General features: G+C 36.4%; 2 protein-coding genes across 3 annotated transcripts in view; one reads left to right on the top strand and one right to left on the bottom strand.

Annotated features, from left to right (window-relative positions):
* Positions 1–8,034, bottom strand: part of ODR4 (odr-4 GPCR localization factor homolog) — a 42,000-nt gene extending 33,966 nt beyond the window's left edge. Inside the window, exons 1-3 of the mRNA XM_081225470.1 lie at positions 7,835–8,034; positions 4,729–4,849; positions 2,177–2,311 (exon numbers count right to left, since the gene is read on the bottom strand). Coding sequence (XP_081081596.1) covers positions 2,177–2,311; positions 4,729–4,827 — 234 coding nt within the window. The 5' untranslated portion in view covers positions 4,828–4,849; positions 7,835–8,034. The remainder of the gene's footprint in view (positions 1–2,176; positions 2,312–4,728; positions 4,850–7,834) is intronic.
* An 88-nt stretch (positions 8,035–8,122) lies between these two features.
* Positions 8,123–27,963, top strand: part of TPR (translocated promoter region, nuclear basket protein) — a 65,877-nt gene continuing 46,036 nt past the window's right edge. Inside the window, exons 1-13 of one of the 2 annotated variants that reach the window (XM_081225463.1) lie at positions 8,123–8,252; positions 8,618–8,926; positions 10,456–10,560; positions 12,461–12,534; positions 14,091–14,187; positions 15,306–15,409; positions 15,749–15,913; positions 23,142–23,234; positions 23,671–23,751; positions 23,832–23,919; positions 24,648–24,788; positions 25,199–25,290; positions 25,720–25,917. In XM_081225463.1, the coding sequence (XP_081081589.1) occupies positions 8,231–8,252; positions 8,618–8,926; positions 10,456–10,560; positions 12,461–12,534; positions 14,091–14,187; positions 15,306–15,409; positions 15,749–15,913; positions 23,142–23,234; positions 23,671–23,751; positions 23,832–23,919; positions 24,648–24,788; positions 25,199–25,290; positions 25,720–25,917 (1,569 nt within the window). In that variant the 5' untranslated portion in view covers positions 8,123–8,230. The remainder of the gene's footprint in view (positions 8,253–8,617; positions 8,927–10,455; positions 10,561–12,460; positions 12,535–14,090; positions 14,188–15,305; positions 15,410–15,748; positions 15,914–23,141; positions 23,235–23,670; positions 23,752–23,831; positions 23,920–24,647; positions 24,789–25,198; positions 25,291–25,719; positions 25,918–27,963) is intronic. The other variant, XM_081225462.1, reaches the window with a different exon arrangement.

Here is a 27,963-nt window from a genome sequence, read left to right as displayed (position 1 = left end):
AAAAGCAAAATTAGAGTAGAAACTTATTTACAAACCATTGGATTTTTTTTTTTTTTTTTTTTTGCGGTACGCGTGCCTCTCACTGTTGTGGCCTCTCCCGTTGCAGAGCACAGACTCCGGACGCGCAGGCTCAGCGGCCATGGCTCACAGGCCCAGCCGCTCCGCGGCATGTGGGATATTCCCGGTCTGGGGCACGAACCCATGTCCCCTGCATCGGCAGGTGGACTCTCAACCACTGTGCCACCAGGGAAGCCCAAACCATTGGAAATTTAAGTTTAAAATATTTAATATTTCATTAGAAGATGGTATTAAATATTTATTGCATTTTTCAAAAATATAACTACATACTACCCCCATCACAAATGCAGATAAACATGTGTGTGTGTTTGAAGATTTAAAGATAATTGGAGAAGGAAATAATTTTATTTTTACCTTACTTTAACATACTTTATTGGATGATATAATCCATTCAATAACTACTTTTAAGTGAATTTACTCATCATTCCCTCTGACTCACCCCAAATCTGTTTCCTCTTCATGTAATGGCAACGCCATCTTCCTAGACCCAGGCTAAAAAAAAAAATCTCAATAATCTTTAGCAACTCTCTCACAATCTCTTTTTACTGCCAATCTACGTGGTCACTGAATCATCTTAATACTAGCTCTTCCTCTGAAATGTTTTGGCAATGAAGTTTTAGCCCACTGCTTTAGTTTGCTTACTTATTCATTCACTTATCCAATACTTTGGAGTTCTCATCATAAACCATGGGAACACTATGCTCAGCACTAAGGATACAGCCATAAACAAAACAGACGTGACCCCGTCCTCAGGAAGCTTAGAGTCTAGTCACTAGCTCACGTCACCTTTTTTTGAACGATTACTGTAACTATATTTTCTGCTCTCTCTCTCTCTCCAATCCCTCTACTCCCCATGTACACTGTACCAAGGCACTGCAATTACTTTCTCAACTATTGGCAGGATTATTTCTCAATCCTTCTCAAAATAGGGAGCTCTGAAAGTCTACCATAGAGCTACCGGCTCCAAAAGAACTCCTTCCTTCCTAGAATGACACTTCAAAACCATCCATAAACTGGCCCCATATAGTCTTATGTCTAAAAGCATTCTTTTATGTACACCATGCTTCAATTACATCCAACTGCGTGTTACTCTAACATACCTTTAAATTTCATGCCTTTGGGTCATTTATCCACTGTCCTTTGTGCATTCAATGTGCTCCCTGACTTCTACTATTAAAGTCCTATTCACCTTTCAAGTTCAGAGCCTTCTGTGAAGCTGTTTGAATCCAACCTTTGACAGATATTTAAACATTCCCCACTCTATATTCCTATAGTACTGTCCTATTTTTATTCACTTCTCTTACAATTTGTTTTGGTAATAATGTCTTTCACTTTGCTTAAAATATAAATTCTAAGGACGTTAAAGAAAAATTTAGGGCTTCCCTGGTGGCGCAGTGGTTGAGAGTCTACCTGCTGATGCAGGGCACACGGGTTCGTGCCCCGGTCTGGGAAGATCCCACATGCCGCGGAGTGGCTGGGCCCGTGAGCCATGGCCGCTGAGCCTGCGCGTCCAGAGCCTGTGCTCCGCAACGGGAGAGGCCACAACAGTGAGAGGCCCCCATACCGCAAAAAAAAAAAAAAAAAAAAAATGTAACCATCATTTTATTTCCTCAGTACCTGGTTTAAGATTTTAAAACAATCTGACCAGCAACAATGTTACCAATAACTAGTATTATTTTAAAATAAGGAAAAATTGGAAATAAGGTAAATGACCAATAACAGGATATAGGTTAAAAAACACAACAGATAAAAGTTAACAATGGAAAAGCACAGTGTACAAGATCAAAGGCTTTCAAGTCACACCACCTGGGTTCAAATCCCAGTTTCACTACCTATTACACTAATCTTGGGTGGATTACTTAACTTCAAGTAAGAAAATGCTTTTTTAAAAACTAGATGCAAGTAATCAATAAATAAAAGATATAATCATGGATGAAACAGAGCAGAAAATACTTCTATTTTTGATATACTACCCAAGTTTTGAAAACTTAAGAATGAGTATTCTGAAATCCTAGTCTAGTAACCTGAGGATAAGGTACTTTTGTTTTGTTACTCAATGAACACAAACTTAACTATATAAAGAAACAAATGTGATGACCTGGTTGGCATGTTCTGTGGCCCATTCTTCATCCAAGTTATCCAACTTAGCTTTGGAATGTTTGGAGCTCTCATCTTTTTCCTCTTTGGGTGGCGTTCTAGTGGCAAGAATCACGTAATCCTTTTGTGAAGAACACTTAAAAACAAATTAGAAAAGCTTATTAGGGTGATAACTGGCTGAGGAATGCAAAGCCCTTATGACATGCAAAAACTGAGCAACATTTATAGCAGCTTAAATTGTTAATAACTGTATTATACCAGAATTTACAGAGAAAAGAATTTTCATGGAAAGCCTTACAACGTTTTCCTCACATGTTATTTATCTTTTAATATATTTAATACCAGCTCCTTATTTGTTTGGGCAACCTGAATGTGAATCATGCAGTCGTCCTTAAAAATGGCTTACTGGAACAGATTAGACAGTTCAACAAATATAAAAACCCAATAAAATAAAGCAACAAATGACCTTGTGCATCTTACTTTTATAAAAACAATGATAGTGGGGAACTTGTTCATGTGTGTCCACAGAAAAACAAAGGTGAAGTGATATTAGATTTATGTTCCTCAGTTTTAATAGCAATTAAATGCTAACCAGAAGTGGGAAACCTAAAGATAAATTTAGGGAAAATTTAATAGCTCAGTCTCATTATAGTGACAATTTCCTATAAAGAGTAAAAATACAAGTTAGCACGATGTTATCCTCACACATGACCTGAAATTCTAATCGTTAGTGTCATCCTGGAACAGAAAATAGAGGAAAAGAAATTATTTCAATAAAAGTTATTTCCAGAAAGTTACATTGAAATGCACAAAAGGAAAAGGTACGTGCTGATTAAGAAAGCTCTTTCTTTTCATAAAATCTATGATTTTGAAAAGAAAAAGAAACTGACCCTAGGAGTAGGAGACAGGCAAGCCTGAAAGCTTGAGGGGAAGGAAAGAAAAGTGATGAATCCTGGAATAAAGAGAAAGAAGAAGCATGTAGAATACTGAAAGGAATGAAAAGGCAGCATGAAGACAGATTGGAATTCTCCCTAAATTGTGGGAGACTTATACGTAAGATGGTGGTTTTGCTGAGCTCTAGAAACAGCCTATGTGCTGTAAGGCAACTTTGGAAGAGGGTATTTCTCCCTGACCTTTCACCTTTACTGATCACTTCTGTTCCTAGCAAAAAGAACCCCATACTAGATGTTAATTAACCTGAATCTAAAAGAAGTTCAGATTGTTGCCAGGAGAGGTCGTCTGGCTGTCTAATGAGAAGCCTCAGAGGGTGGTATTACCTGGGTGAACAGTGCAGGGTCTGCCCTCTGTCTTACAAGTTAAGAAATCGGATTTGTGAAAACTCTGAGAATGTACCTGTCTCTCAGGGCTACACTGACATTACCTAAGATCATTCAGAATGATGCTAAAACTAGAATACCATGAAGGGATGTAAACACGTAAGTCCTCTGCGTGGTGCATTCTTTATCAGTAGGCAACATAGGGCATCAAATTATAAGAGAAAGTAGCTTGGGAATGTGGATAGAATCAGAACAAGTTAATTATCCAATTTGAAGGTTCTAAGGCATCATGTTAAAATATCCAGAAAGAAATCTGCCCCCAATAGGGTTTTATTTGCTATTAGGCCTCAAAATTAATCTTTGGACCAGAGTACACTCTCCCCTAAATAGTGTTTAGATGTATGTAGCCAGTTTGTTTGTGTGACTCTCCTTTTTTCATTTCTGTGTACTGCTGACAAGTCCTCCCTGCTGATTAATACATTCTTCCTTCAATTATAGTAAATCAGTGGGTGCTTATGTTTTTTAAAGTAACTGTCCAAATATCTGTTCCATTTTGGTTTGATTTTTGAGCCTTAACTCTAAGAGGGAAATAAAATTTGTGTAATTTCCAAATTTCTCTCAGTCCCTTTCCCTCAATCTCCACTGAATCAATATTTTTAAAAAATCAATAAATGGGTACGATAATATACAATAAAATATACGACCTATATTTGCTATAAGTCTGAAATAAGACAAACTAGAAATAAAATTGTAAAAAGCTACCTTTGTAAAGAATGGGACAACCTGGAATTAAAGATTAAAGGGCGCAAAAATCATTTTGGAAAGACAATAAAACGTGAATAATCTGGTCAGTAAAATTCTAATTTTGGGGCCTTCCTGGTGGCACAGTGGTTGAGAGTCCGCCTGCCAATGCAGGGGACACGGGTTCGTGCCCCGGTCCGGAAAGATCCCACATGCCGTGGAGCGGCTGCACCCGTGAGCCATGGCCGCTGAGCCTGCGCGTCCGGAGCCTGTGCTCCGCAACGGGAGAGGCCAGAACAGTGAGAGGCCCGGGTACCGCAAAAAAAAAAAAATTCTAATTTTGCAGTTTCTACCTTGTAAGTTACTTTTACATTGTCAAAAGGGAATGTGTTCTGACTTGGGCAAACCTGGGCTACATTATTCTTCTTCATTCCATCCCTCCCTCCCCTAACTTGAATTTATTGTTAAATAGCATATTTTAACTTTAAATAAACAAATCTGCTTTATCAGTAAATGCATAGGAAAAGATACGTACCTGTCCTATTAAAAGACCAGAGACAAAAGCTTTTCCTTGGAGACTGACGTTTGAAAGATACTGGCCGACAGTCTCTTCCACAATGTAGGTTCTTCCCATTATTAAGAACTAATTCAACCTCCTAAATTACAAGAAAAAATATAGAGCATTTTTAGGCAAAAAATATAATTTGCAATGTTTTCCTCATGGGGGTAGTATAAAGAGAGAAGTTGTACTACCCTGATACTACCCCATACCTTACAGTGATTGCTTATTCAACAGGGTATTCTTTATTGCGAAGTTTGAATGTAGCTTCAGAATTCTCAACAGAGTGTTGCAGGAAACGACTACCAATCAACCAGACTTGACAGGAGTGATAAAACCTACTCCCATACCTCAGAAAACGAAGAGAACACTAAACTACTAGTAGCCAACACACCTGATTTCTTATTTAGATCTATTACTCCTTAGTTGTATCATCTTTGGTAATTTACTGCTGAGCCTCACTGTGCTCATTTCTAAAACAGAAAAGATGATAATTTCTGAGTTGCTCAATGGGAGGTAAAGGGAATCAAATTCATGTATTCAGTAAGCACACTATAAAGAACTACTATGTGCAAGAAATTGTGCCAAGTGGGATGGCACGAGGATGAATAATACTTGGCCTCTTCCCTTGAGTAACTCAGAGTACAACTGGAATGATGGACGTAGACAAACAGCAATACAATAATAACAAACATTTGTAGAGCTTCCATTTTGTGTAAAGGCATTGTTCTAAGTACTTAACATATGGTAACATTTAATGTTCAGGAAAACCCCCATGAGGTAGGGGACATATATACACCCTTGTTTTATAGATTTAGAAACTGAAACGAAAAAAGGTAACATAACTTGCCCAAGCGACAAGCTGGTAAGTGGCAAAGGTAGGATTTCACTTCAGGCAGTCTGGCTCTAAAATCCATTTCTTAAATAGTATTCTTAAATACTGTGCTCATACTAAGGAGTCATACCCAGTCTCTCAATTAAACTTTTACTAAGGGGGACTCCTGTTCTACCCTCTCGCCAGTCTGGGGATGAAAATCAGCACATTCCTCTGACTGGCTCATGCTCCTTTGATTTGAGTTTCTGTAGCTTAAAATCAAAGATGCTGGGGCTTCCCTGGTGGTGCAGTGGTTGAGAGTCTGCCTGCCAATGCAGGGGACACAGGTTCGTGCCCCGGTCCGGGAGGATCCCACATGCTGCGGAGCAGCTGGGCCCGTGAGCCATGGCTGCTGAGCCTGCGCGTCCGGAGCCTGTGCTCCGCAATGGGAGAGGCCACAACAGTGAGAGAGGCCTGTGTACTGAAAAAAAAAAGAAATTCAAAGATGCTGAATAAAAGAGGTAGGACATAATAAATGATTATCTCAAGGAGTTCACATTCAGTGTGGGAGAAACAAATGTAAAGACATGATTCCAAAAAGCTATAAAACAGCCAGAGAGAGACTGAAGAAACACAGTTGCAGCATTCTGAATAGCGGTAATTGTCACTTATGTCCTGCAAAAAATTCCAATCTTATTCAGGACAACAAAATCCAGGCAACTCTAGATGTGCTGGGGTGGCTTATTTGACATCAGTAAAGTAAAATGCCAGTCACAATGATTTGCATTACTCTAAAACTAAAGCCCAGAGAATCGCTTCCAGTTTGAAATGGCCTATTAGATGGTCTTTTTTCAAAGTTCCTGTTTGGTTTTGTCTCAAAATGCATTAAATTTCTTCTTAGCTCTCAGGTTTGCACTTTTTTTTTTTTTGTGAAGTCCAGGACTGCCTGTCTAAATCATTAATGCCTCTATAAAGTTAAGGGCTTTCCACTTTTACCACCTTAAGGTATGCATTTCTGTGTATTAAACTTTCTTCTACTTAATCATGCTATTCTACTCCTTCTCCTTCTGCCCTAAATAATTCTTAATTCTTACAAGAAATAGCAGTTAACAGTGACTCCAAGGTTATGATATGTAACTTTCTAATCTTACTTTTTCCAAGGTGTCATCTATTAGTCAGGTTAATGTGTAAGAAACTGAATGCAATAGAAAGATGAAAATCTTTGTGTTATGAAATCTGGTTGACTGTCGGATATTTTTTTCTTTAGTGCTCCTTCAAAACTTTGAAATGTAGCTAACCATACTTTATAAAAGACACTAATAAAAAATGTAGATCTTCTCTTGTACAGTTCAATTTTTCCTGAAATGCTGTGTATCAGCAGAAGCTTTGCAAGTTGTCCAAACGCTGACTTGAGACCACTCAACTTCCCTGGACTCTGTTTTCCTAGTCTGCAAAATAAAGAATTTGGATCATAGCAGGTCGGAAAACCTAATTTTAGGATTCTCTAAGTCCAAGTACAGAACATCTGCATTTTCCAAATGGTAGATCAAGAATGATAATATTGTGAGCCTAGGACATAATACAGCATTGCACATACCAGCAACCTTAATTAAAGTGCTTATATAAAATATTTTGGGGGAAAGAAACAACCTTAAGCTCCTTACTGCTATTCTCAAAGGTCTGCTACTGTGGGAATTGTAGGGAGGATGACATTTGGAATGCTTTATTTTCAATAAAGAATTTTAAAAATTCTTTTAGAAGAGTAATCAAACATGAAATAATCTACGGATTCAGCTTAGAAGTCACAGAACTACAATTTGGAAACAAGTAGTTCTGTTACGATGGCAGGGTGAGAAGTGGTTTTTAAGAACGAACGTGTTTAACAACTTCTGTTCCAAAAGTTTTTCAATTTTAACAATATAAACACAAGGCAACATTTTCTGTAATGTTACCTTAAAACATACAAAATAAAAGCTACACTCAAACTCCTCTTGGCTTTTTAAAATCCTCTTCCTGGAAAATAAACCGAGCTCCTTAAATTCCTATTAAATCACTGTTACCAACTCCGCCACCAAAAAACCAAAAAATCTAAGTAATATAAGTCTCATAACTGGACTTGAGTGCGTCGTACAGGAGTGACCGTCCATATGCTTCCTACACTCTATCCCTTTCTGTCCTCCTTGAAAAGGCAGTTCTCTGTGCCCGAGTGCACACACATCACACACACACACACACACACACACGGATTCCACCCTCAGGCTGACTCACCTGTACTCAGACTGTGCACGCGCGGCAGACAAATCTGTCGAACTGTCAGACAACCTGAGAAAGGTGTTTAGAGTGCAAGTACCAGCCTCCAGGGACCAGATACCACTCCGTTCCCAATTCCCCAGTCAATGAATTCATCAGAAAGCGACGAACTTCCCGCACCTCACTTCCTACTCCACACCCGGGGCCTCTGGAGTCAGGTGGCTCAGATTGATGACGCACGCTGGCCCCCTCCTTTCACCGCAAAGCCTCAGCCAAACCGACTGCGGTCGCCACCCCGCCCCCTTCCGGGCGCCATTAAGAGCGTGGCGGTAGCCCGGCGTCTGCCGTCCGGCCCTGCCGGGACCGCTGCCCTCTAGCGGCCCAGAGTCTAAAAGTCGCCAAAGAGGACGACCCATGGCATCCCGGAGCTATGGCGGTAAGGTCGCCCTCCTCTTCAGGGAGGAACGTAGGTTAACGGGTAGTATGTGGCGCCACCTCGCGTTTAAGTGGTCGCGCGGCAGGCAAGGAGAGCCGGGGGGCGGGGAGAAAGGAGGAAGCGGACTTGGTGGTGCAGAATTGGGCTCACGGAAGGGATTGGGAAAAACTACGTTTCCCAGAAGCCTATGCGGCTAGAAGCGTGTGGAAAAGGGGGCCGGAAAGCGGAGTGCACGACAGGGGTCAGAGGCTGCCTCTGAACTCGGATTCCCAGGGTGCACAGCTTCCGGTGGTTGCGCGCGCACTGCGGACGCGGGCGCTGCGGCGCGTCTGGTGCAGCAGCTAACGCGGGACTCGATTTCCCAGGGTACCGCCGCGGGAGTCTCCGTCGGGCGGGCGCGCGCGCGCCACTGAGAGAGGTGGCAGACGCAGCAGCCCAGCCTTCTGGGTCGTCTAGGTCTTCGCCTTTCTTCTTCGTTTCTGCTCCGTCGGCCGCTGCCGCCGCGGTCCCCGGCCAGATCGACATGGCGGCGGTGTTGCAGCAAGTCCTGGAGCGCACGGAACTGAACAAGCTGCCCAAGTCGGTCCAGAACAAACTTGAGAAGTTCCTTGCTGACCAGCAGTCCGAGATCGATGGCCTCAAGGGGCGGCACGAGAAATTTAAGGTGGAGAGCGGTAAGTGCGACGCTCTTCGCGCCCTTGTTTCTGGGCGCGACCCCAGCGATGGCTGGGCTCCTCCCCTTGCAAGCTCGCACCGTCCACGGCTTCACTGCTAGCATCGCTTCTCCGGCTCCGTGGGCACCATAGGCCTTCTCGTAACTGCTTCCCTCACAGTTTGATACGAAGAAGCCTGTTTGTTTGTTTTTTAAAATGTGAATCCACATTGAGTTCCTGTTTTCTTTGTAATTAGGGCGGTCTCATTTAGGGACGCCTAACGTTGTCTGGCAAACAGAAATTGTGGATTTGGGTCTGTTTACACCGGACTAGGGGTCTGCGACTCCTAACTTTTCTAAGCCTAGAGTACCCTGTCTGTGTGTTGCACGTTAAATGATAGTAATTTCTGCTCTGTTTTCTAGTCATCTGCCTTCAAAGGCCTATGTCTTTAATGATAACTTCCTGCACTTGTTCTGAGTCTGTCTCGCTCTGGTCCGTTTTGTGTTCACAAAAACGAGTAGGTGCATAGGACAGCGCTGGAAACACAGTGCGCATGCAGTAAATGTTTAAAATATCCGACTTCTCTCTAAAAGTTGGAGTTTGATAGAAAATATATTAAGACCTTATAAATACCTGTAGTAGATAGACCCTCAAATAAGAAGGTTCCTCACAACGGTGACTTGAATATCATTGAAGAAATATTAAGAGCATAGTAATTACCGTTAGTAAAATACAAACCGTCTGCTGTGTGTCCTGGTTTACCAGGTTGTGTGTCTTGGTTTACCAGGGGTTTTTTTTTGGGGGGGGGGGGGAGGTGGGCGGTGCGGGATTGGCAACTGGTTTTTGCTAAGTGGATTGAAAATTCTGAAGAAGTTTTCATTTAAAAAAAATAGATAAAATTACCAAGCAGAATTGATGTTGAAAATTAATTCTCTGAATCCCAACACTGAATATAGTGCCCTGCATTCTATGTGTTAATTTACACAATAAATATTGAGCGTCTTCTATGTGCTTCGAATGTGCTGAACAGTACACTATCAGTCGCTTCCCTTGGAAAGTTAACATGTTTATTTTTACATAAATTTAGTAATTTTATATGTTCAGGCATTATTTTGCTATTTTAAGACAAACCTTTTTAAAGCAAAGCAGTTTTTAACCTAAATAATTTTTTCTCCATTTAATAAATATATTTTTTTGGTCTGCTTTATGCTAAGAAGTCTACTGATGTGTGGGGAAAATACTATGATAAATGAGACATGTTGCCTGCCTTGAAAAATCTCATAATCTTGTGGAATAGGCAGAAAAATAATTTGTTAAAACCCTCTCAGGCCATTTCTTTTGTCATTTTACATATGTCAGTTGGAAATGTTGGATTAAAGTCCTTTTCTGTACTCGATCTATTTATCTTTACTCAAAGTCTCTCTTATTTGGAGTGTGGGTTCCAATACTATGTCTTAAATTTTAAAATCAAGGTTATCAAAAATAAGTAGCAGTATCGACAGTGTGTACATGTGTTTGATTTTTTTTTTTTTTCCTCTGATCATCTGTAGAACAACAGTACTTTGAGATAGAGAAGAGGCTGTCCCACAGTCAGGAGAGACTTGTGAATGAAACCCGAGAGTGCCAAAGCTTGCGGCTTGAGCTGGAGAAGCTCAGTAAGTATTTAATTATATCTTTCTAATATTGGGAGTATTGAGGTCTCCAGATACTCCTTTGTATGCTTTGGAAACATTTATTTACTGTATATGAAAATACTGATTGTCCTTGTTTTCATTTCTGGTAATTTTTTTTTTTTCTTTCAGTGTGATTTGTTTTCATTCAGTGGTAAAGACTTTGAAAGAGTCCAGGGCTTAATGGTCAGGACGCATGGGTTCTAATTCTGACTGCTATTTAAAACTTTTATGTCATATGTCAAACAGTGTTTGATTATTGTTTATAAAATGGCTAGAGCCACTTGTCTATCTACTTAAACAGCTGTACAGGTCAAATGAGGTATATATGAAAGCATTTTGAAAAGGCTAAAGCATTATCCAAGTGAAAAAGTAAAGAGAGTGACTTAATTATTTTTGTGTTGTTGAAAAATTAAAGCCTATTAGTTCCATTATTATATTCATGTTTTAACTCTTATTATGATATTTATAACTACTTATGAACCTCAGGATGTAATTTCCTCTTTAAGGCCTAATTCCATTGAAAGATGAACAGCTATTTTTCTTCTTAATTAATTTTCTTACATCATTAAGTCCTAGAAAGTACACAAGATCTTAAAGGTCCTGACATTGCCTGGGAGGATGATGTGTTTTTATGTGCCTTGTTTACAGAGAAAAAAAGCGAATGTCAGGAAGATCTTTATAGAGTAGGGACACAATATTTGTTATTAGGTATAGCTGGATTTTAATTTCTTTGGGAATGCAAGAAGCTAATAATTAAGAGAATGGCTGAAACATTAGTCTTCTTTCTTAACCAAGTCCATGCCCATCGGCTGTATGTTTGCATCGAAACCCTTTACAACTAATTTTGGCACATCTCATCTTTAAAACATGTGACGTATACATATAATGGTATGTATACATGTGTAATGAGGGTATGAATACTTGAGTAGCTACATCTGATTTATCACCTGTACATAGTTTTGTCTTGGCATAAAAAAAAAGGTTTGTAGAGCAATAGTGCTAAAAAATTTCAAGAAAATGACTGTGATCCCAGCTTCTTTTATGAGATCTGGAAAAGGGAGAGGGAGGAGAAGATGGGGATAAACCTAGATAGACATGCCTTCCTGGGGTGTACAGTTTATATTTTTATATTTTTTTAGTTTGGAAGCAGTAGATAACATTAAAACGACATAGAAAATTTGGACAAATTTAGCAGGTTTTTTGTTTTTCTTTTAATAAACGAATTGTTTAACTTGGAAGTAATAATAATGTATTTGTTTATAAATTACCAGCACATAACATAGACGTGTTTCAGTGGAAGAAAGTTTCAGAAAGTATGCTCTTCCTAATTATTGGAATATGTTTAGAAGAGAAACTTTAGGGGAGATAGCCCATTATGAGTGGAGATTGTGGGACTGAAAATTCAGTATCAAGCATAGCTCTTTTTAGCATGGTAAACCAGCTGAATTACAGTTATCCATTATTGTGATTTACTCTGTAGACATTTCATGTAGTTTAAATGTTATTATTTATTCTCTTGATTTTGTCTTTTTTCACTTAATTTTTAAATTTGCAAATACAATTAATTCACTTTTTTATGATTGACTTAGAAGATGTCATTGAAAAATAAGGAAATTGGTAATTGCAAATACTTTTTCCTAAAAATGTTGGCTAAAATGATCACAAATATGATTTTGAAGACAGGATAGCATATTTAAAACTTTACTAGAAATACAGTAAATTTGGGTTGTACTCACAAATTTGGAACGCAGTGTTGTGCAGCTCAACCTTTCTGAAACTCAGTTTCTTAATTTCAAAATGTGTATGGGTGGCCATTGAATACAAACTGTCACTGCAAATTTTAAGCTTATGTACGTCTGTTCATAAAATTCCGTTTATCCAGACAGTCAACTGAAGGTGCTAACTGAGAAAAACAAAGAACTTGAAGTGGCTCAGGATCACAATATTGCCATTCAGGTAAAAGTTATTCCTGTGAATAAGGCTAATTGTAAACCTGATACTTGAGGAAGTTTTCTATTCTGATTGTGCTTATTGGTTATTTAGTCAGTGGGAAGATGAAATATGTTCAGTTAGGAGAAGCTACTAACAAAAATGTATATACATAAATTCCTTAATAGGATTTTATGTTTTAATGATTGATCAGATATTCCTTTTACTTATTAGAATGTGTAAGTTCTTGATATAAAAAAACACTTGCTTTTAGCTGTGTAGCTCTTAAGTCATGATTTAAAAACAAATTTTTTTTGCATTATCAGTGCCATAAATCTGTAAGTAAGGTAGATATTCATAGATCCATCCGTCTGTCTATCCACCCACTCACCCACTTACCTACCTATTTTCCTTCCATTCTTTTAGAAATTATCTATTTAATGCTTACTATTGCCTAGGCATTATTTCAAGTATTGTGATACAGTTGGGGATATGTGTGAATCCACATTGGTAATCATTTCCTTAGAGTAGTGATTAAGAATAACAGTTTGAATATGATTACAAGGATTGCGGGCCAGTTTGTTTAATAAAGTGGTCATACCCAGTGATTCTTTGATCAGATAGACCTTTAGATTCTTGCCATTGCTTTTTAAAAATTTGCGTTTGATTTGAGGTTAAAAGATATTTGATATATGGAAGACACTTATAGTGGGAAAGCGTGATAGACTTGATCCAAAAGAAATTTAAAATTTTCTACATAAAAAGAATTAAAAAGCAAATAAATCATAGAAAGTATTTTCTCAATAAAAATATGACTATATATATTCTTAATACATGACTACTTTCAAATTACAAGAAAAATTATTCAAAGGGGGAAATGGGCAAAGGTTTTTAAAACCAGACAGGAAGCTGTACAAATAGCCAATAGCAATATGAAATATTATTCTACTTAACTTTTAATCAGAAAAATGCCAATAATGCAACAAGGTAATTATTTTTCACCTCCCCATGTTAACACTGATTTTTTTGTTTCTCCTTTTTTTTTTTTTTTTTAAGCATAATCTTCACTTCTGGCGTAAGTGGCTTGAGATTGGCAATTATGACTTCAAGAAAAGCCTATAAATTGCCGTTGTCTTGCTGCAAAGCAATTTGACAAAATATATTAAGAGTTTTAATAATTCTGTTTCTGGGGATCTTTCTTGAGAAATAATTTGAACCAAGGTGCAGTGATATGCATTAAAGTTTTATAACAGCAAAAATTAGAAGTAAATTAAGTTTCTTATAAAGGCTTGTCAAAGTAATTATATAATTATGTGACACTTCCAAGTGATTAAAAAGTGACATGGGAAATTTTTTTGTGAGTATAGGAAGAATAATTTTTTAAAGCCCAAAATATGAACAGGAGTGTTGAGATTATGGGTAGTTTTTAAACATTTTGATGTATAAGCCATAAGTAAGAAAACCAACCATTTTTAAACCACTGCTAATGTTAACTAAGGTGCCAATTCCATGTTCATTTCTATATATTTGATCAACTTGATTTTCTTATTTAAATGTTTTATGCTTACTCCTTTATATGACAGAGCCAGTTTACAAGGACAAAGGAAGAATTAGAAGCTGAGAAAAGAGACTTAATTAGAACCAATGAGAGACTATCTCAAGAACTTGAATATTTAACAGGTATGAACTAGGACCTTAGTATCTAACTTCACTCTTTCCTTTCTCTTCTAACAGTGCTAAGATTTAATCCCCAGTCCATTTCTATTAGCTAGTGTTTGTCATAGCTCAGAATAGAGTTCAGAGTAATATCCTGTTGTTTCTCCTACTCATTTGTCTCTAGATCATTCTGAGCACTTAAAGAGGTGTCTGTAGACAAGTACACAAATGAAAAACATCTGAAAGAATTTGGACCAAGGTTTATGTACTATAGTATTATTTATAGTATCAAATTGTAAAGTGTTTAGTTGTTCAGTTGTAGAGGCTGAACTTCTTCGTTTTATACAGACACCCTTGCTGGTATAAGCTGTCCACAAGCATTCAATATAAGAACCTAAAAGGAGAGACCATATTTAAAAGCACAGGCTGAAAGAATTAGGAAGCAAGAATATAAGATATTTAGACATAGAATATAATATGTAATACAGTGGATGTATTCAAGTGAATGTGACTCTTAAGCAGTTTAATGGTATCCAGTTCCCTTTGGTTCCTTTTTATAAGATTCTTCAGAATTTTTATTTCTACTGAAGGAAGAATTTTCAAATACTTATGTTACTGTACAATAATAGTCAATTAGTAACTATTCTATTCTCAGAAAAATTAATTCAAAGTATTTGTTGATGATTTTGATCAGCTAATGGGTAAGTAAAATTAAATTTTTTCATAAAAACCTTCATGCAAGGAATACAAAAATAATTAAGCATGTATATTCCTGCTGTTTTGAGTATAAGGTTTTGATATGTATCATTGCTTTTTAACTTAAGAAATGGCTAATTTGTGAAATTTTAATAGACCTTTGGTTAATATGAGGAAATTAATGTTAATCTTGTGTATTTAGCTTTAGATACTGCATTTAAAATAAGATAACCAGTATAATTTACATGTTTGGTTGAATGCATGAATTTGGCTTCATCATCTATTTGTTAAAATTAAATTTGTGATTAAGTATGGCAGAAACAAGTTAAAATAGAAGAGTTGAGAACTACTTATATAAATGTTTGTATTCCTAGAGATGCATTTTTGATGTTTGGTTCCTCTGACCATTCATTAGTCATTTTCACATTCTCTTCTGACCCTTCTAGAGGATGTTAAACGTCTAAATGAAAAACTTAAAGAAAGCAATGCAACAAAGGGTGAGCTTCAGTTAAAATTGGATGAACTTCAAGCTTCTGATGTTTCTGTTAAGGTGAGGAACAAACAATTTCTAATGCACCGAATACAACTTTTGATTAAAACTCACCTAAATTAAATTTTAAATATAAGCAAGTTATCTATAAAAGAATTAAAAGCTACATTTTTTTAATATCAGGGAATTAAGTTTTAAGACAATTTTAATTGAACTGTTTTGCGTATATGATGTTTGTTTCATATTGTCTTTACCTGATTCTCTTTTCTGTTAAGAGTCCATGCAAATACTTATTTCTGTTGTAAAAGTTCTGCTTGTGTACCTTAGCTACACACAAAATCTTTTGAATAACCATATATTATATTTAACTGTAAACCTTTTTTTCTTGGATTTCCTTAGTATCGAGAAAAACGCTTGGAGCAAGAAAAGGAGTTGTTACATAATCAGAATACTTGGCTGCATACAGAGTTGAAGACCAAAACTGATGAACTTCTGGCTCTCGGAAGAGATAAAGGAAATGAAATTCTCGAGCTTAAATGTAATCTTGAAAACAAAAAAGAGGAGGTAATTTAGTAAAATTGTATCTTTATGTTAGTTACAATTTACATTTGTGTGTCAGCTTATACAAATTTATTCAGTGGAGTACCAAATTAAATATATTGTAAGATTAGGGGTCAATGTGAAGGATATAACTCATAAACATTTGGCCTAGGAAATTAACCAATTACATTTTTTTAATCAGATTATAATTGATTTACAATGCTGTGTTAGTTTCTACTGTACAATGAAGTGAATCAGCGATATGTTTACATATATCCCCTTCCTCTTAGACCTCCCTCCCACCCCCCATCCCACCCATCTAGATTATCACAGAGCACCAAGCTGAGTTCCCTGAGCTATACAGCAGGTTCCCACTAGCTGTCTTTTTTACACATGGTAGTGTATTTATGTCAAACCTAATCTCCCAGTTCATCCACCCTCCGCTTCCCCCACTGTGTCCACACATCCATTCTCTACATCTGTGTCTCTATTCCTGCCCTGGAAATAGGTTCATCAGTACTGTTTTTCTAGATCCCACATGTATGCGTTAATATACAATATTCGTTTTCTCTTTCTGACTTGCATTTAAATAAAGAACTTACATATCCTTGGATGAATTTTCATACTATCTACTGTCTTATGGTGTGTTCTTCCTAAGATACATGTTTAAGAAGTGGTGGTGAGTTTCTCTGTGCTAAATCTAAACATGTTGTTCTGTGAGCTATTGTTTTTCATTTTCTTAAACATGCATATTTTATGTAAAATGCTTTTTTGGGTGTGGGGGATTATTTTGCTTTTACTTGGCAGCTAAACTGTATTTATTTATTTTTAACATCTTGATTGGAGTATAATTGCTTTATAATGGTGTGTTGGTTTCTGCTGTATAACAAAGTGTATCAGCTATACGTATACACATATCCCCATATCTCCTCCCTCTTGCGTTTCCCTCCCACCCTCCCTATCCCACCCCTCTAGGTGGTCATAGAGCACCGAGCTGATCTCCCTGTGTTACGCACCAGCTTTCCACTAGCTATCTATTTTACATGTCGTAGTGTATATATGTCCATGCCACTCTCTCACTTTGTCCTAGCTTACCTTTCCCCCTCCCCGTGTCCTCAAGTCCATTCTCTACGTCTGCGTCTTTATTCCTGTCCTGCCCCTAGGTTCTTCAGAACCATATTTTCTTTTTTTTTTTTTTTTTAGATTACATATATATGTGTTAACATATGGTATTTGCTTTTTTCTTTCTCACTTGCTTCACTCTGTATGACTAACTCTAGGTCCATCCACCTTACTACAAATAACTCAATTTCATTTCTTTATATGGCTGAGTAATATTCCATTGCATATATGTGCCACATCTTCTTTATCGATTCATCTGTCGATGGACACTTAGGTTGCTTCCATGTCCTGGCTGTTGTAAATAGAGCTGCAATGAACATTGTAGTACATGACTCTTTTTGAATTATGGTTTTCTCAGAGTATATGCCCAGTAGTGGGATTGCAGGGTCATATGTTTTATCTTTAGTTTTTTCAGAAACCTCCATACTGTTCTCCATAGTGGCTGTATCAGTTTACATTCCCACCAACGGTGCAAGAGGATTCTCTTTTCTCCACAACCTCTCCAGCATTTATTGTTTCTAGATTTTTTGATGGTGGACATTCTGACTGGCGTGAGATGATACCTCATTGTAGTTTTGATTTGCATTTCTCTAATAATTAGTGATGTTGAGCATCCTTTCATGTGTTTGTTGGCAATCTGTATATCTTCTTTGGAGAAATGTTTATTTAGGTCTTCTGCCTATTTTTGGATTGGGTTGTTTGTTTTTTTAATATTGAGCTGCATGAGCTGCTTGTATATTTTGGAGATTAATCATTTGTCCATTTCTTCATTTGCAGATATTCTCCCATTTTGAGGGTTGTCTTTTCGTCTTGTTTATGGTTTCCTTTGCTCTGCAAAAGCTTTTAAGCTTCATTAAGTCCCATTTGTTTATTTTTGTTTTTATTTCCATTTGCCTAGGAGGTGGGTCAAAAAGGATCTTCCTGTGATTTATGTCATAGAGTGTTCTTCCTATGTTTTCCTCTAAGAGTTTAATAGTGTCTGGCCTTATATTTAGGTCTCCAATCCATTTTGAGTTTATTTTTGTGTATGGTGTTAGGGAGTGTTCTAATTTCATTCCTTTACATGTAGCTTCCAGTTTTCCCAGCACCACCTATTGAAGGGGCTGTCTTTTCTCCATTATATTCTTCCCTCCTTTATCAAAGATAAGGTTACATACGTGCGTGGGTTTACCTCTGGGCTTTCTATCCTGTTCCATTGATCTGTATTTCTCTTTTTGTGCCACTACCATACTGTCTTGATTACTGTAGCTTTGTAGTATAGTCTGAAGTCACAGAGCCTGATTACTCTGACTCCGTTTTTCTTTCACAAGATTGCTTTGGCTATTCAGGGTCTTCTGTGTTTCCATACAAATTGTGAAATTTTTAGTTCTAGTTCTGTGAAAAATGCCATTGGTAGTTTGATAGGGATTGCATTGAATCTGTAGATTGCTTTGGGTAGTAGAGTCATTTTCACAATATTGATTCTTCCAATCCAAGAACATGGTATATCTCTCCATCTGATTGTATCATCTTTAATTTCTTTCATTGGTGTCTTATAGTTTTCTGCATACAGGTCTTTTGTTTCCTTAGGTAGGTAGGTTTATTCCTAGTTACTTTATTGTTTTTGTCGCAATGGTAAATGGGAATGTTTCCTTAATTTCTCTTTCAGATTTTTCATCATTAGTATATAGGAATGCAAGAAATTTCTGTGCATTAGTTTTGTATCCTGCAACTTTACCAGATTCATTTATTAGCTCTAGTAGTTTTCTGGTGGCATCTTTAGGATTCTCTGTGTATACTATCATGTCATCTGCAAACAGTGACAGCTTTACTTCTTCTTTTCCAATTTGGATTCCTTTTATTTCTTTTTGTTTTCTGATTGCTGTGGCTAAAACTTCCAAAACTATGTTGAATAATAGTGGTGAGAGTGGGTAACCTTGCTTGTTCCTGATCTTAATGGAAATGGTTTCAGTTTTTCACTATTGAGGATGATGTTGGCTGTGGATTTGTCATATATGGCCTTTATTATGTTGAGGTAAGTTCCCTCTATGCCTGCTTTTTGGAAGGTTTTTATCATAAATGGGTGTTAATTTTGTTGAAAGCTTTTTCTGCATCTAGTGAAATGATCATATGGTTTTTCTCCTTCAGTTTGTTAATATGGTGTATCATATTGATTGATTTATGTATATTGAAGAATCCTTGCATTCCTGGGATAAACCCCTCTTGATCATGGTGTATGATCCTTTTAATGTGCTGTTGGATTCTGTTTGCTAGTATTTTGAGGATTTTTACATCTATGTTCATCAGTGATGTTGGCCTGTAGTTTTCTTTTTTTGTGACATCTTTGTCTGGTTTTGACATCAGGGTGATGATGGCCTCGTAGAATAAGTTTGGTAGTGTTCCTCCCACTGCTATATTTTGGAAGAGTTTGAGAAGGATAGGTGTTAGCTCTTCTCTAAATGTTTGATAAAATTCCCCTGTGAAGTTTTCTGGTCCTGAGCTTTTGTTTGCTGGAAGATTTTTAATCACAGTTTCAGGTTCAGTGCTTGTGATTGGTCTGTTTATATTTTCTATTTCTTTCTTGTTCAGGCTCAGAAGGTTATGCTTTTCTAAGAATTTTTCCATTTCTTCCAGATTGTGCATTTTATTGGCATATAGTTGCTTATAACAATCTCTCATGATCCATTGTATTTCTGCAGTGTCAGTTGTTACTTCTCCTTTTTCATCTCTAATTCTATTGATTTTAGTTTTCTCCCTTTTTATCTTGATGAGTCTGGCTAATGGTTTATCAATTTTTTTTATCTTCTCAAAGAACCAGGGTTTAGTTTTCTTGATCTTTGCTATCATTTCCTTCATTTCTTTTTCATTTATTTCTGATCTGATCTTTAGATTCCTTTCCTTCTGCTAACTTTGGCATTGTTTTGTTCTTTCTCTAAATGCTTTAGGTGCAAGGTTAGGTTGTTTATTTGAGATGTTTCTTGTTTCTTGAGGTAGGATTGTATTGCTATAAACTTCCCTCTTACAACTACTTTTGCTGCATGCCATAGGTTTTGGGTCGTCATGTTTTCATTGTTGTTTGTTTCTAGGTATTTTTTGATTTCCTCTTTGATTTCTTCAGTGATCTCTTGGTTATTTAGCAGTGTATTGTTTTGCCTCCATGTGTTTGTATTTTTAACAGATTTTTTTTTCTATAATTGATACCTAGTCTCATAGCATGTGGTCGGAAAATACACTTGATATGATTTCTCAGTTTTCTTAAATTTACCAAGGCTTGCTTTGTGACCCAGTATATGATCTATCCTGGAGAGTGTTCCATGAGCACTTGAGAAGAAAGTGTGTTCTGTTGTTTTTGGATGGATTGTCCTATAAATATCAATTAAGTCCATCTTATTTAATGTATCATTTAAAGCTTGTGTTTCCTTATTTATTTTCATGTTAGATGATCTGTCCATTGGTGAAAGTGGGGTGTTAAAGTCCCCTACTATGATTGTGTTACTGTCAATTTCCCCTTTTATGGCTGTTAGCATTTGCCTTATGTATGTAGGTGTTCCTATGTTGGGTGCATAAATATTTACAATTGTTATATCTTCTTCTTGGGTTGATCCCTTTATCATTATGTAGTGCCCTTCTATGTCTCTTATAATAGGCTTTATTTTAAAGTGTATTTTGTGTGATATGAGAATTGCTACTCCAGCTTTCTTTTGATTTCCATTTGCATGGAATATCTTTTTCAATCCCTTCACTTTCAGTCTGTATGTGTCCCTAGGTCTGAAGTGGGTCTCTTGTAGACAGCATATATACGGGTCTTGTTTATGTATTCATTCAGCCAGTCTGTATCTTTTGGTTGGAGCATTTAATCCATTTACTTTTAAGGTAATTATCGATATGTATGTTTCTGTTACCATTTTCTTAATTGTTTTGGGTTTCTTATTGTAGGTCTTTTCCTTCTTTTGTGTTTCCTGCCTATAGAAGTTCCTTTAGCATTTGTTGTAAAGCTGGTTTGGTGGTGCTAAATTCTCTTGGCTTTTGCTTGTCTGTAAAGGTTTTAATTTCTCCATTGAATCTGAATGAGACTCTTGCTGGGTAGGGTAATCTTGGTTGTAGGTTTTTCCGATTCATTACTTTAAATAGGTCCTGCCGCACCCTTTGGTTTGCAGAGTTTCTGCGGAGAAATCAGCTGTTAACCTTATGGGGATTCCTTTGTATGTTATTTGTTGCTTTTCCCTTGCTGCTTTTAATATTTTCTCTTTGTATTTAGTTTTTGATAGTTTGATTAGTATGTGTCTTGGCGTGGTTCTCTTTGGATTTATCCTGTATGGGACTTTCTGGCTTCCTGGAGTTTATTCAATATTTCCTTTCCCATGTTAGGGCAGTTTTCAACTATCATCTCTTAAATATTTTCTCAGTCCCTTTCTTTATCTCTTCTTCTTCTGGCACCCCTATAATTTGAATGTTGGTGCATTTCATGTTGTCCCATAGGTCTCTGAGACTGTCCTCAATTGTTTTCATTCTTCTTTCTTTTTTCTGCTCTGTGGTAGTTATTTCCACTATTTTATCTTCCAGGTCACTTATCGGTTCTTCTGCCTCAGTTATTCTACTATTGTTTCCTTATAGAGAATTTTAAATTTCATTTATTGTGTTGTTCATCATTGTTTGCTCTTTAGTTCTTCTTGGTCCTTGTGAAACGTTTCTTGTATTTTCTGCATTCTATTTCCAAGATTTTGGATCATCTTTACTATCATTACTGTGAATTCTTTTTCAGGTAGACTGCCTATTTCCTCTTCATTTGTTTGGTCTTGTGGGTTTTGCTTGCTCCTTCATCTACCCTGTGTTTTTCTGTCTTCTCATTTTGCTTAACTTACTGTGTTTGAGGTATCCTTTTCACAGGCTGCAGGTTTGTAATTCCTGTTGTTTTTGGTGTCTGCCCCTAGTGTGTAACGTTGGTTCTGTAGGTTGTGTGGGCTTCCTGGTGGAGTGGACTGGTGTCTGTGTTCTGATGGATGAGGCTGGATCTTGTCTTTCTGGTGGGCAGGACTGCATCTGGTGGTATGTTTTGGGGTGTCTGTGAGTTTATTATGATTTTAGGCAGCCTCTCTGCTAATGGGTGGGGTTGTGTTCCTGTCTTACTAGTTCTTTGGCATTGGGTGTCCAGCACTGGAGCTTGCTGGTTGTTGAGTGGAGCTGGGTCTTAGCATTGAGATGGACATCTCTGGAAGAGCTTTCACCGTTTGATATTACGTGGGGCCGGGAGGTCTCTGGTGGACCAATGTCCTGAACTCGGTGCTCCCACCTCAGAGGCTCATGCTTGACACCCGGCCGGAACACCAAGACCCTGTCATCCACACAGCTCAGAAGAAAAGGGAGAAAAAAAAAGAAAGGAAGAAAGAAAGAAAAATTAATTAAACTAAATAAAGTTATTAAGATAAGTAATAAAAAAATATTAAAAGTTAAAAAAAGGACAGAAAGAAGAGAGCAACGAAACCAATAAACAAATACACCAATGATAACAAGTGCTAAAAACTATACAAAAAAAAGAAGAAAATAGAGCCCTAGGCTAAATGGCAAAAGCAAAGCTATACAGACAAAATCACAAAAGCATACACACACACTCACAAAAAGATAAAAATGAAAAAAGTACACATATATATGTTAAAAAAAAGGGAGAGAGCAACCAAATCAGTAAACAAATCTACCAATGATAATAAGCTCTAAATACTAAACTTAAGATAAGCATAAAACCAGAAACAAATTAGATGCAGAAAGCAAACCCCAAGTCTACAATTACTCCCAAAGTCCACTGCCTCAATTTTGGGATGATTTGTTGTCCATTCAGGTATTCCACAGATGCAGGGTACATCAAGTTGACTGTGGAGATTTAATCCACTGCTCCTGAGGCTGCTGGGAGAAATTTCCCTTTCTCTTCTTTGTTTGCATAGCTCCTGGGGTTCAGCTTTGGATTTGGACCCATCTCTGCGTGTAGGTCACCTGAGGGCGTCTGTTCCCCACCCAGACAGGACAGGGTTAAAGTAGCAGCTGATTAGGGAGCTCTGGCTCACTGAGGCCTGGTACTTGGCAACTGAACTTTATACCAAATTAATTTCAGTTAATACAACATCCTTCCCCCCGCCCAACTCTACTTCTTTGTTTCTAGGTTTCTAGAATGGAAGAGCAGATGAATGGCTTGAAAACATCAAATGAGAATCTTCAAAAGCATGTAGAGGATCTGTTGACCAAACTGAAAGAGGTGTAGTTGACCAGTTTAAAATGTCTCTTTTACAAAAATATTGTAACACTTAGGAAGCTATTGATTTATAAAATGATTTCATATTTTGAACCATTCCTGGCACCACAAAGTGGCCAGGGCACTTTCATATGATGTAAGTAGGCTAATAAAATTGCTAGAATCAGTTACATACTGTATCCAAAGTACTGTCTAAAAATGAGTATGGTTAATTTTAATGACATCCAAGTATTTTACTTTAAGATAAAAATATCATTAACATTTTATCCTTAAGATAATTTATCTAATGACAACTGATTTTAATTTTAGTGTTTTAGTCTTCATCTCTTTACTTTCAAAACTGAATTTTTTATCTTGGCATTTGATAAGCATTCTAAATTCAGTTCAAATCAGACTGTTGTAATTGGGTTTTTGGTGTTGGCTTTTTTTTCCCCCTCAGGCCAAGGAACAGCAGGCCAGTATGGAAGAGAAATTCCACAATGAATTAAATGCTCACATAAAACTCTCTAACCTTTACAAGGTAGGTACTGTACTATATGCATTAGTGTCCTAATGTTGCATTATTGGATGTTGGGTAACTTTTTTAAGATTAAATTTTAGAGTGCTGCTGATGATTCAGAGGCAAAGAGCAATGAACTGACCCGAGCAGTGGATGAATTACACAAACTTTTGAAGGAAGCTGGAGAAGGTAAGACTTTCCAGTTATGAGAAGATTATTTTGTTTTTAGATAGAAGGTACTGTTTTCTTTACCCTTCTGTAGATTTTTGGATTTAGAGGTCAGATACCTTATCAGGGACAAAATTTGATATAGAAGAAAGATCCTTAGGTCAAGAAATTTTAAATTCTATTTTCAGCAAATATAAAATATAAGTAGCTAATATTTTTCTGTTTCTTTCATTTGATAACCTTATATATATTCTGATTTGTAATAGGAAATTTTTCTTCCATTTTTGAAACATTTCCTTTGATAAATACATATAGGTTTATAGTTTGGGTACTCTCTTAATCCATAAATAAGCCTTACTTTTTAAGTTATAATGTATTGTAAAGTCTTTGATTTCATATATTCCTGCTTTTTTTAATGTAAGTTATTTATGTATGATCTTTTCCAGGCATTTCCTATGTTCTAGACATCTAAGATCAGATTAAAACCAAAGAGACACTTAGAGCCACTTTTTTATAATTTGAGTTCCCCTATTTTCCCCTCTTATAAAAGGGACATCAAAAGGAGAAATAGATTCACTAGGCCAGGACACCTCAGGAATTATAAGTACATCAAGAGCTTCCAGTGCGTAATAACTGTCAGCCATAGCCTCTGTAGAATTTAATGTTGTCTGCTGACTATTCTGTTATATTCTGTAACTCAAAGATTTTAATTATGTGCTTGATTATTCTGTCTCTAAAAATGTTTTTAGCCAATAAAGCAATACAAGATCATCTTCTACAAGTAGAGGAATCTAAAGATCAAATGGAAAAAGAAATGCTTGAGAAAATAGGGAAATTAGAGAAGGAATTAGAGAATGCAAATGACCTTCTTTCTGCCACAAAACGTAAAGGTATGGATTAATAGATGCTTATTAAAGGTTTGAAATACTAGAACTTCCCTACATAGTCCTCACTTAACTTCACTAATAGTGTTTGTCATGTTGTGATGCAGGAAACTCACTAAGTTATAGCATTACAATTTATTTTTAGTTCAGCATTACTTTATCTGTATCTTTATTGTAGTGTCAGGTGTAAGTACCATTTGATCACACATAATTGTGTGTCAATCTCCAGAATAGTTTTAACTATAATTACTGCATGATTTTTAGAATTGTGTTACATGACTACTTGTCATATTTTATAGTCTTCATAGGAATTTATATGTAATGTACAGTAGGTATCACTTTTACTTGTAAGAAATATTAGTGGCTTTACTTTGAAATTTTACAAAAATATACTCGATTTCTGTGTGTTGGCACAGGGGCCATCTTGTCTGAAGAAGAGCTTGCAGCCATGTCTCCTACTGCAGCAGCCGTAGCTAAGATAGTGAAACCTGGCATGAAGCTAACTGAGGTAAAAATGCTATTAAATCTTGTTATTTTCCTTCAGCAAAGTTGTTCACATCTCTCTGACCCTTATGCCCCAGAAAAATTATTCTTAAAGTTGCCTAGTGATGAACAGATCATTTTAGGAAAGGCTTTCTTACTTTTTTTTGTTTGTTTGTTTTTAGTTGTGCCTCGTGGGCTCCTTAGTTGTGGCATGCAAACTCTTGGTCCCCGGACCAGGGATCGAATCTGAGCCCCCTGTATTGGGAGCATGGAGTCTTAACCACTGTGCCACCAGGGAAGTCCCCAGGAAAGGCTTTCTTGGTTCCTGGTTCTGTGTAACATACAGTAAACATTTCCATCTTGTGTAATTGCTAATGAATGTTTATGAAGAAGCTAGACAAACTGTATATTTCTGTTATGCTTAGATTTGAAATGACCCCTCTTCTTCTTTCAGCTATATAATGCTTATGTGGAAACTCAGGATCAGCTGCTTTTGGAGAAACTAGAGAACAAAAGAATTAATAAGTATCTAGATGAAATAGTGAAAGAAGTTGAAGCCAAAGCACCAATTTTGAAACGCCAACGTGAGGAGTATGAACGTGCACAGAAAGCTGTGGCAAGTTTATCTGTTAAGCTTGAACAAGCTATGAAGGTTGGTTCTATTCCTAAATTTTAACTGTAGAAAAAATACATATGAGAAATAATTTACTAGGTAGGGTAGTTCTTTCTTAAAATTAAAGAATTTAAGTTAAAAGGCTAACCACTTTTTCAGTGATAGGGTAATTATATATTTTAAAACTTGTTATTACATTATTAAATATCTGTAATTGCAAAATGTTTTATCTTTATTCAGCTAACATTGAAAACCGTTAGCGTTTTTTAAGACATTTGGGATGATTTCTGTATGGTTCTCTAGTGGATGATAAATAGCCACATCTCCCTGGGCTACTCTTCAGATTAAAATAACAATCTCTCTTTGTTAATAGAATCTTTCTAAATTTAGCAATAGTCATATTTTGTCAGGCAATTCTGATATTCTGTCTAGAAATGATAATATTGTTTGACTTACCATTGAAAAGAATTCCTTTTTTTAAATATCGTTTCACAATTTGGCAAATCTATATATACATTATTTTGTTACTGTTCCTTTGCATATTAGAAGTACTAAGGAAGCTTGTAAATATTCTTTATCTCTTAAGATTCCTTTTTGATAGATAATGGTTTAAAAAGAGTATTTATATGCTGATAATGTTGTTTTTAGGATACAACTATTACTACTGAGAAATCTTCAAGATTTATTAAGCAAGTTTTATTGGGTAAAATCAGTTAAATCAACTTGTATTTAAACTGATAATTTCTTTTTGAGAGCATAAATATATTGTATAAATAACTTGTATCCTTAATTCAACTTAAACTTTTGTTGCCGTTGTTATTACAATTTAGATATCGGTTTAAATCAGGGTGTATTGTGTCTAATGGTCTCTTTCTCCTGAATCAAATGATATCTAGCAGTCTTGCCTTGACAGAATATTGGGTTTTAGACACACCCCTGCCCCTTTGATGTGGTTTAAAAAGAGGTCTTTTGGATCTACTTGATTTTCTCACTGTTGAGAGTGAGCATTTTGCCTGGAGCTTATTGTCTGAAGGAGGTAGTAAAGTAGAGGGGCTTAAAAATCAGATAATAGCAGCTGTTCATTGTGGGGAGAACCTATTTGTTAATTCATCACTAACGTACAGGTACAGTAATAAATACAGACATTTTTCATAACTGCCAAAGACTTTAAAGATAATTTCTGTATGTTTTTCATAGTTGAATCTTCTGTCCATAGCATACATCATGTCCAGTCTAGATTCTGTGGTGCTTATTTGTTAGATTCTTAGAGTTTTATAACCAAATTACTTCCTTCCTTGGCATCTTAATTTATCCCAGTTTGAACTCAGCAGATTTGTGTCGTTACCATCTTTCATGAATATTTGCCTGCTTCATTTTGTCAACTGAAATTGGTTTATCCATGTTCTCTGAGGGCACTGTGCTCGGAGGTACTTTAAACACCAGGAAAAATATGAGCCATCTTTCACTCGAATAGTGTGTAAAACATTATTATGTGAAAACAATACATTAAGAAGCAAAGTTTGTATGAATTTTGAGATAAAACATAAGATTTCAAAGATATATTGTGCTTACATCAAGCTCCTTAAAACTGTGCCCCTAAATCCCTAATGATATTGTGATGCTAAACTTTACAGAGCAGTTCAATATGCTGTAATTTCTTTCCTTTTTTTAACAGCCTTGTGACATTGGCTGCTGCTTCTTTAGAATTAATTACTGATGCATTTTTTAAAAAACCAAGTCTTTTATGCATCTTACCCAACATTTTTTACTTTTAACATTTATTTCCAGATAGTCAGTATAATAATGATTATCGTTGTAATGCAATCCTTTGTTTTTGTCTTAGTAACGAAGCTTTTGAGAGTATTTCTCTGATATCATTTGATAGTATACTATGAATTTGGTGTGGCTGTAACATTGTAGTTCACAGTTAACTTAGGGGGAATTCCTCATCGTTATCATACAGTGATGAAGATTATAATGAGCAATATTTGAGATATTAAGAAATACATGTATTCATATTTTTAAGAAATTTCTCCTTAGAGGCTAGTATATTATATAGAATATTTTTTATTTATAAGTTGATTA

The sequence above is a fragment of the Mesoplodon bidens genome (genome assembly GCF_964165515.1).
Source record: "Mesoplodon bidens genome assembly, chromosome: 2".
NCBI classification, from domain to species: domain Eukaryota; kingdom Metazoa; phylum Chordata; class Mammalia; order Artiodactyla; family Ziphiidae; genus Mesoplodon; species Mesoplodon bidens.
This window is presented reverse-complemented; position numbering and strand designations above follow the sequence as displayed.